The following is a 16,612-nucleotide window of genomic DNA, read 5'->3' on the forward strand; positions in this document are numbered from 1 at the left end:
TAGTTTAGATTTCTTTAATTAGCCCCTGTCAAATAGTATTTTAGAGAGATGGATAGAGATATTGGACTAGACTATAGTTGGAAATGTATGATTTGAATCTCTAAATACAAACATTTGAGATCTGCTGATCTCAGCAGAACATTTCAGATTAGGTCTCCAAAACATTGCCTCTTAATTTCTGTAAATTATTCACTAAAGTTATTAGGGACCCTCTTATGACCTTGGGACGTCATCCTGCGCCCATTTAAGTAAATGGAAAAACTTCTATTAGCTTCAATGATGCAGGTTACGCTCTTAGTGAAGGGGGAAAACATGCATTTATGCAAACTTTTAAAAAATATCGATCATTTGTCCAAAATGGATCAATGAAGTATAACACCATAGTACTGAGAAATTTACAACAAAATAAATACCTGACAAAGTTCCAAACATAAATTAGTTTATTAAAATTTAGTAGACAAAGAACCACTGCATAAATAAAATTAATTATATCTGGTGCAATCTTCTTTCCAACATTTTACAGAAAAAAGTTCTTAAATTTTGAAACAGATGGGTATTTCAGGATTTTAAAAGTCCTGGAACTGATTTAAAGGATAAAAATTTATAATGGTGAAAAAAATACATGTATTATAATTAAAGAAATTCAATTAAACTGTATTGTTTCTCACAATCTCTTTGTAATTAGAGTTCATGCTTGAAGTATTACAACCAGTCAATTACTGTGCTCAAAAATAAGATTAACAGAGAAAGTACACAACTATTCAAAGCTTAAGAGCACTAGATACAGTGCAAATTTTCAGGACATAACCTGAATGAGTATCTCATATATGATTGATGTCAGCAATCATATTTTCAGTATTTCATGAAGTAATACACTAGTCTGTACCATACATCCTAAATAACAACCTTCTTTTAATTTTAATAGATTTTACTATTACACCTATTTGAAACAGCAGATCCTTTTACCATGTAAGTACAGTTTTCCATTTTGACATGCTGACAAATTTCAGCCAAAGCACCTGTATATTTTTTTGACTGATGCAATACCTCTGGCATTTGTATTTTAATAAACAAAAACCATGGCAGCAATATCTTGGGTTCTGCGTGACACATGTACTTTGTTTTGACAGCTATCAGACATTGTTAATTTTCCATGCACATCATCTATTCAAACCAGTTTTCCTTTAGTAGAAAATGTACAGCATCGTCAAATCCATTTTGGTACAGTGATTCCATCGTCTTCTGACTTGGTGGGAATAAAGCTTGATTAAGCCTTACCAGGTTGGCCACAGACAACTGCAACAGAGAAGTATTTTAAATTAGGCAACTGTCGGGACCAACTATTGTATTTTGATTTTCTTGTTCTCTTTGTCTCTTCATCTCTCCTACCCCCCTTTAGGTTGGATAGATGATGTTTCCAAAATCTAAGGACTATTCAAGACGCCAGTTGATCATCCTGATAGTGTAATGATTGTCTGGCTATAGATTTGCTCTCCCTCCTTACATTTTAGATTCTTTCATTAAGACTATTTTATTTGTAGGTAATTTAATCCAATAATAAATAAAATTACAATGAATAAGATATTAGACATTCATTAGTTTAAATGATTAACTCATTTAATATATATTTTATTTCTTACACACTTCACAAATGGTGCAATATAATTACAGAATAATAATTACTTTTATTTGAAATAAATAATTAATCAAATTTTGCAACTATGGAATCACCAAGTCTCTGGAGCCTTGTCTGAGTTGAATAGGGCAGTTCAAAACTCTCAGAACTATTGATTCAGGTTGACTGCAGATTTAGACACGCATCCGTTGACTTGGTTAACATTTTCAAGGTTGTCTCTGTAACTCTGAGGACTAGAAACTGTTTTAAGTGACACTTCAGATTCTGGAGCACAACTGTAGGGCAGGAAGTGACTTCTGTAGCAAATTCCACAGATGCAGAAAACAGAGGGCCCTCCAAATAAACTCTTTAGCATGTATGGATGAGGCACCAAACTTTGTTTATACAACCAAGACTCAGCTAGATGACTCAGTTGGACGATATCAACTTATTTTCTATATGGATACATGATGCAAATATTAGCCAAGTAATGTGTGGCAGACAGCATATACATGTTAATTCCACCTACAAAATCATCTTTCCAAACCATTCCTACTGCTGAAATCCTTGTCCATATTCTAATCATCTTACCTTGAATAATGCAACCTTTTCCTGTCTGTCCTCAGCACTCCCTGCCACTGCCGAAGTAATCTCTCTCTCATCACTTCATCCACATCCCTGAATCTTTCCATTGGTTTATTGTATCTCACGGTGATTTCACTCTCGTACAGAAGACTAGCACACCACTGAACTCCCAATTAAGATCTATTTTAAGTGCTTAATTAGGACTTCGGTGGTGCAAAGGCCTTGTGCTGGTCATCTGCATAGGAAAGAATTTGTCATACTGCATATGACTCAAGTTCCTCATTCTCTTCACAAGTAAAAAAAGGCAGAAAATACTGCAAGTGAACTGTCGGCTGAATGCCTGGCTTGGATTTGTGGAACACTGAGCCACATTGCTCTGGGAGAGAGGACTATAGGAAAAAGACAGTCTGCATCTCATAAGCAGGGAGCTAATCTTCCCAACTGGAAACTAATTGGAGCAGCTAGGAGGGCAACATAGGAGGAGGTGGCAAATGTGGTAGAAACTCAAATCTAGTGCATCATAAATAAACTAAACTGATGTGACATAGAATATGAAGACACAACATTTTTCAACTGTTCTGTGGTAGGAGTCTGGACAACAAGCAAGAGAAATTGGAAGTTTACATTGGTGAGAATAAATTTGATATAACTGGCACTACTGAAACAGTGGGATGATTTACATGACTGGAATGTTAAAATCCCTTGGTTTAGGAAGGACAGAATGGGTGAAAGAATTGGGGTGTGATATTAAAGATACCATTACTTGTTTTAGAGTTATTTGTAACTCAGAAGCATAGGATCTTGAATGCATATAGATCAATGTGCTAACTAATAAAGCCCAGGAGAGTGTATTCGTGGGAGTCTGTTACAGACCATTGAATCAAACCAGAGAGAGCAGGATTAGTTACTTTCTTAAGCACTTGTCTTTAATATGAGGAAGGAAAGATTGTGTTGTTAGGGGGGACTTTAATATTAGCAACATATACTGGAAGTCTCAAGCAACCAATAGAAAAAAATTATCAGTGTCTAAAAATTATAGATAATTTCCTAACACAAAAGTATTGCACCCAAAAGGAGTTAGCTCTATTTTGGACCTCATTATGATGGAAAAACAATCATTGGACTAGAAGTTGGTATTTGCCTAGGAATCAATGATCATGACATGATTACATTCAATTAAGGGCAAACAGAGGACAATCCCAGACATATCTGGTGCTTCAAAAGGGTTAATTTCCCAAAGATGAGGAATATTATGAGCAAAATGGATTGGGAGAAAAAATTTAGGCAGAAAAATCTGAATGAAAATCTCAAAGAAGATCTTATTAGATGTCAAAAAAGCCATAATTTCATAAACAAGAAAGAATACAAATCTGGCTGAAAGCCCATCCTGGTTCATGAGCAAAGTGAAGGGAGCAATTAGAAATAAAAAACCCAAATATATAACAAATGGGAAAAAGGGAAATAAACAGTAATAGATAATTGATAAGGGAAGCTTAAGACCTCAAGGGAAAAAAATGGATGGAAAGGCTAAGGACAATAAGGAGCGTAAGTACAGGTGACCCTACCAGCATCCACTCAAGGTGCCTCAATTCATTAATGTTAAAGTATCTGATAGGTGTCATGTAATTGGAAAACTAACAACACACTGATCATTAATATTCTTGAGTGGTGTATTTATGGTAAATGCTCAAGGGGCTATACAAATATGAAGGAAATGTAGAAAAGGTGTTTACCAGACAAGTAAACAGGCTTTTCCCAGACAAAGGACAGCCTGATGCCTCCAGTGGTCATCAGAGTCAATAAGCAATCACATGTCATTTGCATTTTAGCAAACACCAGTGGAGGAAGAAGCCATGGAAAGTTCTTCATTAGCAGAAACCATGTCTCCTTCCTCACAGCCTGAATGAGCTTTACTTTGGGTGTGTGGGGGGGGTAACCTTCAGAAGAGTCAACTTCTAAAGTTCACTAGATTATAAGAGAGAGAAGCAAAGACCCCCTAAGATGACAAAGGAAACAAGCACTATAAACTTTGTGGGACATCTTGACTAGAGGGGTGGTCAGCCATCTTGCTGGAAGGTTGATTGATAAGGAAACTACCTGGAACAAAGGCTGTAGGTTACACACTAGAAAGCATTTTTCACTTTTATTTGGTTGAAACCATTTCTAATACTATCTTTTGTACTTGAGCACACTTAAAATTCTATATCCTTTTGTTAATAAACTTGTTTTATTTTCAAGCTATACCAACCCAGTGCTGTGTTTGAAACAAAATGATTGCTAGCTCCGGTTAAAGTGATAAAGCTGTGCATTTTGTCTCTTTAAAGGAACAAACAAACCTTCTTATTCCACTGAATGGTCCAGGGAAGAATTAGACATTGCAGAGCACATGCTTTTGAGAAAAACTGAGACTGGGGAGGAATATTTGGATCATCTTGCAAGATATAACCAGAGCTGGTGTATACTGGACTGTGACTAGGGTTTAACAAGCAGGCTGCTGGAATCAGAGTTGCTGGTTCAGAGCTGCTTATCACAGACACTCAGTGCATGGCTTGTCTGCAGGCTTTCGGTATCCAGGTTGAGCCACAGCAGCAGAGCATTTAAGGCACAAGCATTACGGGCAATCGATGACAAATCCCTTACTGGTTTGGCTTGCAGTATATTAGGATCAAAAGAAATCCCTCAAATGGTATACTACCCCATATTCCCTTGTTAACAGATGGAGATGGTAAAATTGTTAATAATGATGTAGAAAAGTTCCATAAATATTTCTGCCCTATATTTTGAAAGAAAGGGGATGAAGTATTCATTTCAGATATGGATGATGTACTTTCCAGCCCATTAGTAACAAAGGAAGTTAGTCAATCATCATCTACTAGGAATAAATATTTTTCAATCAGCAGACCCAGATAACTTCCACCCATGAGTCCTGAAGAGTTGACTAAGGAGCCTTCTCTGGCAGCAGAGAAAGACTCCAGCAGTGGGGAAAGGCTCTGCCAGCTCCCCGCTGCTGATGTCAATTTTTAATAAGTCTTGGAACAGTGGGAAAATTCCACAAAATTGGAAGAGTGCTAATGTTGTGCCAATACTCAAAAAGGGCAAGTGGACAGGTAACTATAGCTAGTTAACCTGACATAAATCCCAGCCAAAATAATGGAAAATCAGATAGGATATTCAATTGATAAAGCATTAAAGGATAGGAATATAAATAATGCCAGTCTACATGGTTTTACAGAAAGTATGTATTATCAAACAAACCTGGTTTCATTCTTCAAGGAGCTTACAAGTTTGGTTGATAAAGTTAATTGCATAGACCAGGAATTGGCAACCTTTGGCACGCAGCTTGCCAGGGTAAGCCCCCTGGTGGGCCGGGCCGGTTTGTTTACCAGCCGCGTCTGCAGGTTCGGCCGATCGCGGCTCCCACTGGCCGCGGTTTGCCGTCCCAGGCCAATGCAGGCTGTGGGAAGCGGCGCGGGCTGAGGGATGTGCTGGCTGCAGCTTCCCGCAGCCCCCATTGGCCTGGAGCAGCAAACCACGGCCAGTGGGAGCTGCAATCAGCTGAACCTGCGGATGCGGAAGGTAAACAAACTGGCCCGGCCTGCCAGGGGGCTTACCCTGGCAAGCTGCGTGCCAAAGGTTGCCGATCCCTGGCATAGTCCTAATATAGTTCGACTTGTAATGTGTTTGACTTAATACCGCCCCACATTCTGATTAAAAATTAGCACCACAAACTATCAATAAAGAACACATTAAAGGGATTAAGAACTAGCTAACTGACATAAATCTCATAAAATAGTTGTCAATGGGGAATTCATGTTGAATGAGATATTTCTAGTGAAGTTCTGCAGGTATAAGTACTAGTCCAGACACTATTCAACATTTCATTGATGAGCTGGAGGTAAATATAAAATCACTGCTGATAAAATTTGCATATAACACTAAAACTGTCAGGGTCGTAAGTAATGAGGAAAACGGCAATTATATAGAACAATCTGGATCTCTTGGTAAGTGGGTCCATTCAAACCAAAGGTATTTTAATACAGCCAAATGCAAGGTGATACATTTAGGAACAAAGAACCAGGAACAAGGCTATACCTACAGAATTGGGGACTGTGTCCTGGAAATCAGTGAGTATGGAAAGGATATAGGTGTCAGAGAACAAACAACTCAACATGAGCTCCCAGTGCCATGCTGTGGCAAAAAGGGTTTATGTGATCCTTGGATGTATAAACAGGTTTTACCTCTGTATACAGCACTGATATAAGAGATACTGGAATACTGCATACAATTCTTGTGTCCACATTTTAAAAAGGATGTTGAAATATTGGAGAGTGTGCAGAAAAGAGCCACAAAATTTATGAGGGCGTGAGAAAATGCCTTACAGTGAGAGACTAAACAAGCTTAATCAGGTTAATTCATCAAAAATAAGATTGAGAGGTGACATCATTACAGTGCATAAGTGTAGAGAGAAAATACTGGGTAGTAAAGGGCTCTGCAGTCTAGTGGAGTAAAGCACAACAAGAAAACAATGGCTGGAAGCTGAAGATAGACAAATTTAAATTAGAAATTAGGCATACATTTTTAACAGTGAGGGTGATTAACCATTCGAACTAAATACTAAGGGAAATGGTGGATTTTCCATCTCTTGAGGTCTTCAAATCAAGCCTGGATGTCTTTCTGGAAGATATGCTTTAGTCAAAGACAATTTATGCTTTAGTCATACCAAATTACTGGGTTCTATACAAGGGTAACTGGGTGAAATTTAATGACCTGTGATACACAGGAGGTCAGACCAAATGATCTAGTGATCTCTTCTGGCCTTAAACTCTATGAATCTATGAAGAAGGCCCTTACGCCTTGTGTACACAAGGAAATTAATCAGCATATAAGGTTGCCCTGTTCAGGTTTTCCCATGATCATCCTTTTTTGAGGTGGCTGTCCTGGAAAATCTGTAAGTGTGCTCAGTACACACTGCCAGCTGTCCAGTTTTGTGGACTTTGGATCATCCTAGATGTCTTGGATTTTTGTACCTCAGAGGTGACAACCCTACTGGCATAGCTACTGCAGAATAGCTTCCTGTGTAGACACTATTCTGGAATAAGAATCACTTTATTCTGGAATAATTACTCCACTTTGGAAGTTGTAGGTCATGCTATCTAATCTTTCCCCAGGCCTTTGCTGGAGGAATTGTATTAGGATAGAATAACTTCTTTATCTTCTTCTATTTCTCCTCTTTTTTTTTTTTTTTTTTTTTAACATTGCTCTATAGTATGGAGTTTGTAGCCTTTTAAAAAAAAATGTACATGCGCCCACTGAGCTCATTTTATAAACTGAAAATCCAACACTTCATTTTTTCTTTAAACACACCTAAAAAAGATTAGGTACTCAATTCCCATAAAAAGTCAATGGGAGTTGAGTACCAAACTATCTTAGCTGCTCTTGAAAATCACATAAAACAGCTAGCAAAAATAAAAATAATTATGCTATCACCAAAATTAGTTAAAAACAAATCACTCACCATTAAGTCTTGCTTTGCAACTTTTATATAGAGATCTACATGTCCTTTGTCTTGTGGACAGATATCTAATCGACCACTGAAAGGAGAAACAGTGACTGTTCGTCCCACAGGCAGAATAGGGAGGCCGTTGGTAAGGCCACCATCAATCCATTTCTATTGGAAAAAAAAGAAGTCAGAGTTTGTTATGTGCTGACTAGAGCTGAGTCAAATTTTTCATAGTGAATATTTTATTAGTTGAAAATGCAGTTTTAGTCAACCTGAAACTATTCATGAATTTGACATGAATTCACTGAATAGTTTTCTCCCTAAATATATTTTTCTGGGTAGAGGAGACGGCCTTTCCCTTATAACTGCCAGCCCACTAGTTTGATCATTCACCTGAGATATGGAAGACACAAGTTTAAATTTCCCCTTGACCTGATGTAGAGAAGGGATTTGAACTTGTTCTCCCTCATTACAGGAATGATCCCTAACCACTGGACTATGGGATACACTGGGGCAGATATCTCATAGTCTTTCCCACTATGTATAAACAATGAAGTAGTCACTGGAGTGGGGATTTGAATTTGGGCGTCCCACATCATAGATGAGTGTCCTAACCACCAAGCTACAGTGATATTCTTACTCACTCTCTTTGGTCCAATGAATAGTGACTGGGCCAAAAGGAGAGAAAGATATCTCTGTAGTCTGGTGGCTAGGGAATTCATCTATGATGTGGGATACTCAAAAAATTTTTTGGCAAGTTTTGAATTCAGTTCAACCCGAATCAAGTATTTTTTTTCAATTTTTCAAAACCGCTAACAAACAGAAAAATCAAGTATTTGCCCAGCTCTAGTGCTGAACCTTTGTCATTGGCCCCCTTAGATCACATAAACAAAAAAAAAAATGTTAAAAAACATGTTGAATATATACTGTCCTTCTTAGAACACTATAAAAGAAACATTATGTTTTCCTGAATACCAAATAAACCAAAATTCTAAAGTCTGGACAACACAAAGTATTCATTGCTCACTGGGTAACATTATATACATGTATTACTTTATTAGTGAATGTTTCATATATACTTGGTACTCTGGACTTGTCTTAAATCTTGACTCAGTGCTAATTTTGGTTTGTTTGTTTTTTAGTTAACAGATTAATAAGAACATACGAATATCAGTAAAAAAAACCTCAAAAGCACAATATAACAGAATTCCTCAGAGATTATATGGAAGTTAGAATACTAATAATTTACAATTTTGCATGTTGATATAGCGTGTGTGTGTGTGTATATATACATATAAACAATAGAAATGTTTTATGTATATGTGCATGCATATATTTATATAACAACTCTAAGATCTAACAGGGTATTATAGAACAATTATTCTAAACAAAACAAAAATGTGTAGCCCAATGAAAATATGGATGCAAATGAACTTTTTGCAGAAAGTTAAAAGATACAACTGGAATTCCAATTTCCATTGTTCAAGATGAAATTTCTATCTAATCATACAGATGAGTGCTTTTATATAACACTTCTTTTATTTAAACTATTTATTATTTTTAAAAGACCGGTTTGTTCAACTAATTAACAATCCAAGTAACTACAACAGAAGGTACTGCTTGCATGTTTTATTTATGAGGGCTGTGAGCAGCACATTGCACAAAAACTGCAGAAGTGGTCAGTCAAACTATAGTTATAGATAAGAAGGAAGGGAAGGAAAGGGCGGCACACAGGAAACTCCGTGCAAGTCTGGGACTGAGCATCAGGCTGTATTTCCCTCTGGACCCCTAGGGAGCGAGGGCGGAAGGGGCTGCGGGTATCTGGTCGGGTGGGAGGGGCCCACAGCTGGGGTCTGTCAGAGGAAGGGGTTTGGGTGTACTGGCTAGGGGCCCCCCCGCAGCTGAGCTTTGGGGGAGGGGTTGTGGGTGCCGGGCCCCCCAGCTTGGCTCTGGGGGGGAGGGAGAGGAGCAGAGAAACAGGAACTAGGTTGTCATAGGGATTTTTTTTAACTCTCTATTCCTGGAGGAATTTTTTGTTTGTGTGTATTGTTACAGACATACTTGCTGACAGGTATTTTGAAATAAATTACCAAAATAATTGAAACTGGCATGATTACGTAGCATTATTTTGACAAAAAAATTGAAGAATTTTGCAGAATTTCAAAATATTGTGCACGGAATTTTTAATTTTTTGGTGCAGAATGCCCCCAGAAGTAAAGCTAACCAGTATCAAGTTTGTACACACCAATACAAATTCGGACATAGTTTTAGGATTCTCAAACAAATAACTGAATACTAATTAGATTGTATACATCAAAAGTCCTGTCTGAACTATTAAATTAGTAACTGAAATAATCAATTTAAAGATAAACCCCTAGATCAAAAAACACATTAGCCAATTGGCATATTATAGCAATCTTTAAAAAAAACAGGTGTGGTACTCCATTTATTCTTTGCTTGCCCAATGCTAAGACAATTTGGATAACATAACTCAAGGGACAAAAGCGCACACATTCTGGCTATGAAAATCAATGACAGAATGCTGACAGGAGATGAGTATCAGGTCTTCAAAAAAGGTTAAAAAAACTATGCCACATGATGGCAATGGTAATAGTAACATATTATGTTTCCCAATTTAATTATAGCAATTTGTTTCATTATATTAACACTGTTCTGAGTTACCATGAAGTTAATAGTTGCTATTCCATGCACCTGCTGTGGAGACAAGGACATTTTATAATTTTCTGCCATTAACTAGCATTATCCTGACTGGTTAAGCTTTTTGGGGAAACAACACCTATCCATCAATTTCAATAAATTATTCATGTCTAAACTATTATTATATTTATATATTAACTTGGGTCAGAAGATTATCTTCCCTAATTTGGCAGCTAGAGTATGCCTCACCAAATCTACACCAAAATTCATGCGTTTGCTAAACTAGCCTGAATTTGTTATATGCTTAAAGGGACATCTGAGTAAGGCTTTGACTTCCCAAAAAAACCACAAATTTTGTACTTGGCTGAAACAATTTTCAAAACTTTATAACTTTGTTATTTTACTAATCGTAAATTGTATTCCTACAAACAACACAAGAGATATTAAGTCCTCATTGGAGGAATGAGCTGATGGCATGTGCGCAATTAATAAGTGCCCACTATCCAAGTGCAAAACAGTGCAAATTTCTGTAAACTTAATGGCAGATGACGAAGATACCTCTGGGGTTCAGTCACAGGAAATGCGGTTGTGACAGGTTTCCAAAAGAGCCTATTACCTCTACTCTGTCTGAAAATGGTTTATGGCCTTTGTCACATGAAGTGAAACCAGTCCTTCAATTAGGAGGACACTGCAAGACCCTAGCAATAATCAATGAGGTGACCAATGTATAGCAAGCATTACCTCTGTCTATAACATCTTCTGGTTCAGCAGCTCTTCTGGGGCTCTCCATATTCCACCATTTGGCTGCAAAGCTACCTCCATAGTGGACTGGTCTCTGCTGTAGGCCAGCCTATTTTTCAGCTCTACAAGGGCAGTTGCCCTTGGCCCAGCTCCCTATCTGTGACCAACCATGTGATTCTGTAACTTGGGCTTCCCTCTGTAGCCAACTCCAAATCTGACAATTCCAGAAGACTGCTCCCTCTCTCACACGCCCACATATTGTGACTCTTTGACAGTCTTCTTTTTGCCTGGTCCCCCAGAACAATTGGGTTGTCACCAATAACGTATTACTTACACTACTGTATTTTTAATAAGAATCTCACATCCTACTTTCTTTAAATTCCCATTTTTCTAACAGTTTAACATCTCCAACTTTGTAATCTCACAACTCAAACTTTCAACTTTTTTTTTCTAATTCTGTTTATATTGCAAAATGCCCCTCCTCAAAACTTCAACATTTGTGAGACCATACACAACTACTAAAAGGGGCTGAATTACAAATCATTTGTTCCATAGGCTTAAGCACTGCAGTCCCAGTTCCAATTAATTTCCATGCCATTACACAGTACCTTTAGAGTTATGAACACTGATTGAAAATGCAAAAACTTTTGAATTATTATAAGTGGCTCAAAGTGCAAAGATAGGGGAAATTCTGAAATAGTGTGCAATGAAAACCAACCCAGAAACTCAAATTGAGGATGTAAAGCATGAGGGCTGGGCTTAATGGAATCTACACAGACCAGTAAATGAAATTCTCTAAATATATTGCATCTGCAGAGCGATTTTTTAAGAGTCACATGCTTTGCTTCATGAGCCACAGAACCATCACCAAGCAGTAAAATTTTTGCATGTCTCATCCACTCTTTAAGCATTCTGGAACAGAGGGTGAAAGACCCCACACACTCTAATTGCCTATAAATTACCCTTCACATCAAATGCAATAATCTTCTGTTGCTCTCCACTTTAGGGGATTAGCAACAAGTTTCAGGAGGAAGACTGAGTACTCCTAAACAAATGAAGTACTACTTCCCCCAAATTGTCCACATATTTAGCTTCTGAATTGAAAGAACAGAGCTACATAAAAGTCTGAATTGACCACGAAGCAATAGCTGTGCACATTTCAGTGAATGGCACAATATATAGGCAAGCAGCAGTGGCTGCCCTTCCTTTAGTGGAATGGAATCTAAGTCCTCTTGGACAACGCTAACTGAGCCAGACCAGGTAACTTCTGAACTGAAATGGCCTATCCTTTCAACTTCTTGCCAAACACCAAAAAAACTACTGCAAACTTCTTAGTGTAGAGAATATACAAAGCTAGCCCCCTAGCAGGGGTACAAATAGCAGTGAAGACGGTAAGGGACTGATTAGCCAAGAAAAGACACACCTGAAGCCTGTGCATATGTACCCAGGTATATAACCTACATGGCTCTATAGTTGCCCAAGCAGTGCCTCCCCATCTATACTGCTCTTTTTAGCAATGTAGCAACCTGCTGTCTGCCCACTGCAGGAGCCTTCTCTGGCAGCAGAGAAAGACTCCAGCAGTTGGGAAAGGCTCTACCAGCTCCCCGCTGCTGGAGTCTTTCCCCACTGTCTTCCTCTTGGCAAAGCCTTTAACTGATATGTGTAGCTTCACACTACAATGTGGACGCAGCCTGTTTTTCACTGTGGCATGTAGCTACACATACCCTATGTGCTGCCACAACTGATGTGCAGTATAGAGATAGCCTTAGATTTACAAAGAGATTTCGTCCCATTCAAGTAATAGAGTGCTTTTGACATCCAGTGTATGTACTCTGAATTGTGAAAACAAGATCAACATCCAAATGACTCCATCTGGCAAAGAGTGAGGTTGCTACTGAATTTCTGGGGGACCTTTCATCATGGTCTGACCCCTCTGACTCAAGTTACTGGCTAGGGTGGTGCTCTTACGTGCCAGATATGTCATCAGTGGAGTTGAATTGTACAAGGCACTACTACATACATCATTCCAACAACCAGGAAATGAACTCAAGCTTTCTCTTGGCAGCCAAATACTAAATTGCCAAAGATGAATGCATTTCAGTGATGCGCAAAATGATTTATTTGAACTTATTCTGCAAAAGATCTGATGGGAGGAAAAACACTAAATGTAACATTAACATTTTGGTACATCTCAGCTGAGTCCAACTACAATTTTTAGAAGGAAAAAGTTACCTAGAGATTTTTGTGCTACAAACAATACTGTAATCATTAGCAGCCCATCAGACTAGATAAACAACTGGATATTATATTAACATTTTAAGAATGCTGCTTTCAGGTCTCTACCATTTCCAAATGTATAGTGTCTCTGGCGTTCGCTATGTTTGTATAAGAATGGATTGCAATGACTTCCTTTAATGCTCTTTTCATCTACAGTATTAAATAAATAACGATCAGTGTGTAACAAAACAATGGACTTGTGATTCTCCCTTCTCCCCAGCCCCCAAATTCATCTGAGATTTTGATGTCACAAATGAAAAATGCTTTTGTAATTAAATACCCAAGTCTTCAAACATCACAATATTACCTCTCCTTTATATTCCACTGCTTTAATTCCTGCATACACTGGCACAAAACTGCTGGCTAGGAGGACCTAGAGAGGAGAAAAGAAAAAAGAAGGTGTCAGTAAGATGAATCTGAAAATATTAATATTTCTTTTTGTGTGTCATTTAATCTTTACCAGTTAATACAGTAATCATTATTCAACATGTTAGTTCCACTTCAAAATAACCATTTAAAAACATATTCATCTCAATATCTGCTATGTACTGTATGTCAAAATGTGATTAAGAATTCAGGACTGTTATTTTAGTTAAGTTACAAATGGCAATCTCAGAGAGTGCACATGGTACAAATCAATTATTCTGTCATTGATTTAATAATGTTTGGTTTAGAAGAATCAGAACTAATTTTAGATTTACTTTATTCTTTCATGTTGCTGCAAAATCACAATTTCTTAATATAGATTTAAATATAAATATATGTAGATTGTAAACAAACTGTGTTATTCATGGTTATATACTGAAAAGTGAAGCTACAACTGGCGAAAGGCAGGCATTTAGCAGATACTTTGGCACAGTGTTTTTCTTTCTAATACATCATTTTTTTCTGAATAATAATGCAGTATGATAGGAATTGCACTTTTATAAATGATAGCCTTAAAATTCACATATGTATACCATCCACCTAAATGAATACTTTTTCTTTTATTTTTGTGTGCTGGGCTATCACAGAATGACAGCGACAAGTTACTATTTGGACTTACATTAGTTCATACTAAATAACCGGGTGGATTTTGGCTCTCATAAAATTGATACACAAAGATTACACTCATATGTGCACATACAACTCAATTTAAAAAGCAGCCAAAAAATAATACCTTTGTATTCCATTAAGCAATTCTTTGTAATTATTGATGTTTTACCATTACAACCCTTTTCACTGCTAACAGTGGTTACAATCATCAGGGCCAAGTGTTATGGACACATCAAGCATATAACTTGTCAAAAACGACAAGAGCAGAGCAGTTCCCAAGGCAACAGTCTGTAGTTTTCTAGCTTAGAGCAATACACTGCAATGCAGCACACACCTAGAGAACTGACTCTACACTTTTCAGCATTGGCTATTGTAACAGAGAACATGCATTCACTGCAGATTGCTGTTCACCTGTCTTCTCTCCAGAACAAAGGACATAACTATTCTACTCTATTCTATACAGGTTTTTATACTGCACTCATCACCATAGTATCTGAATTCCTTCCAGTAGTGCACTAAGCAATGTAACTACACAATTGTCACGTTCAGGTCTCCCATCCGCTCTTAAGGGGTAGAAACAAGTGCAGTGGAGTGTCTTGTTTTGGTAGGTTTTTTTTTTTTAATATACCTGTTGCTATGTGTTTATATTAGAGAAGGCAAAATAAAAGAAATGTGCCTTGCACTTGCAGCAGAAAGTGAAGTCTGTGATGTTCCTTAGTCTTCATTCCACAGTCCCAGACTGCAACTGCCACCCAAGAAAGTTCTACTTCCTGCACAGACGAGCTTCACTCTTACTGTCAAGAGTTACATTATGTCATAGGAATGGAGCTGTTGACCATGATCTTTTTGCTATCCCAGGCCCAGACCATGGAGTGCTTTGAGGAGAAGGACTGAAACCCTGAACCTGACACAAAATTCTATGAGAAGCCAGTGAAGAGAGTGGAGGACAGGTCTGATATGCTCAGCGTAGGCTGTGTTGCTGAGAAGATGCCCTGTACCGTTTTGTACTAGTTGTACTAGTTTCCTAAGTGCTGAAGGCTTCATATCCAACTATACTGCATTGCTGTAGTCTAGCTGAGAGATGAGGAAGGCATCAATAACTGAGACCAGCTGTTTGCCCACCAGAATAATGGAGTCTCCTAGCCAACCAGAAGTGACAGAAAGCATTACTTATGTCTGTTGGTATGTGAGAGCTCAGAGTCACTGAGGAATCCAAGAGTACTCCTGGACTACAGACTGAATTGACCAACTGTGGATATGAACCTTCAACCAAAGGAGACTGTACACTGGCAGCAAACTCTTCAAAATATTTTCCTTTACCCATCTGCACCATCTCTTTCATGCTCAGATTCAGTTTCAGACAGCTGAAGTTCTCTGCTTTCTTCTTCAACAAAAATAGCCCACCAATTTTGAATATTGCCAGATTTAGCAAGATTTTCAAAACTGGCACTTAAATTCATATTTCGAGATCTAAACAAGTAGCTGGATTTTTAAGTGCTGAACATCCAGCAGCTCCAATTGACTCTAACAGATGCTCAGGAAGACAGGGAAAGAAGGAACCCTCCCAAACATGCCACTGGTTGGCCCATCCACCCCCTATAGATTTTGAATAAATGTTTTCCAAATATTGCCTAAAATATAGAAGATTGCATCCAATATTTTAAGAGGTTTTGGGGAAGAACCCCTTCCCCAGCTACCCCAAGAATCCTCATTCCTATTTGTTTTCAGATCAGCACACATTCACAATCATGACCAAGTCTACATGATGGCATTTAGAAGAAAATGTTGGAAAGCACCAGAGATGTGGCCCCTCTGAGCTCGACATACTGTACACATGCATTTTTTTTTTTTGGTGGTGTATAGGCCTGTTTGAACACAAGAATTTCCTTTAGATATGCCCTTCTCTTCCTCTTAGGCCTGGTCTACACTAGGCTTTTATGTCGACTTTAGCGCCGTTATATCGAATTAACCCTGCACCCGTCCACACCAGGAAGCCATTTAGTTCGACATAAAGCTCTCTTTAAATCGATTTCTGTAATCCTCCCCAACGAGAGGATTAGCGCTAAATTCGACATGGCCATATCGAATTAGGCTAGGTGTGGATGGAAATCGACGGTAATAGCTCCGGGAGCTATCCCACAGTGCACCACTCTGTTGACGCTCTGGACAGCAGTCCGAGCTCGGATGCTCTGACCAGCCAC

General features: G+C 38.1%; 1 protein-coding gene across 2 annotated transcripts in view; it reads right to left on the minus strand.

The window, feature by feature from the left end:
* Positions 1-665: 665 nt before the first annotated feature.
* The window catches only part of LOC113404964 (patatin-like phospholipase domain-containing protein 4), a 43,990-nt gene continuing 28,043 nt past the window's right edge, over positions 666-16,612 (minus strand). For both annotated transcript variants that reach the window (XM_026649510.2, XM_026649515.2), the window contains exons 6-8: positions 13,684-13,749; positions 7,716-7,868; positions 666-1,296 (exon numbers count right to left, since the gene is read on the minus strand). In XM_026649510.2, the coding sequence (XP_026505295.1) occupies positions 1,165-1,296; positions 7,716-7,868; positions 13,684-13,749 (351 nt within the window). In that variant the 3' untranslated portion in view covers positions 666-1,164. The remainder of the gene's footprint in view (positions 1,297-7,715; positions 7,869-13,683; positions 13,750-16,612) is intronic.

This window comes from Terrapene carolina, unplaced genomic scaffold (assembly GCF_002925995.2).
Source record: "Terrapene carolina triunguis isolate 2854851 unplaced genomic scaffold, T_m_triunguis-2.0 Scaffold23, whole genome shotgun sequence".
Classification (NCBI taxonomy): Eukaryota; Metazoa; Chordata; order Testudines; family Emydidae; genus Terrapene; species Terrapene triunguis.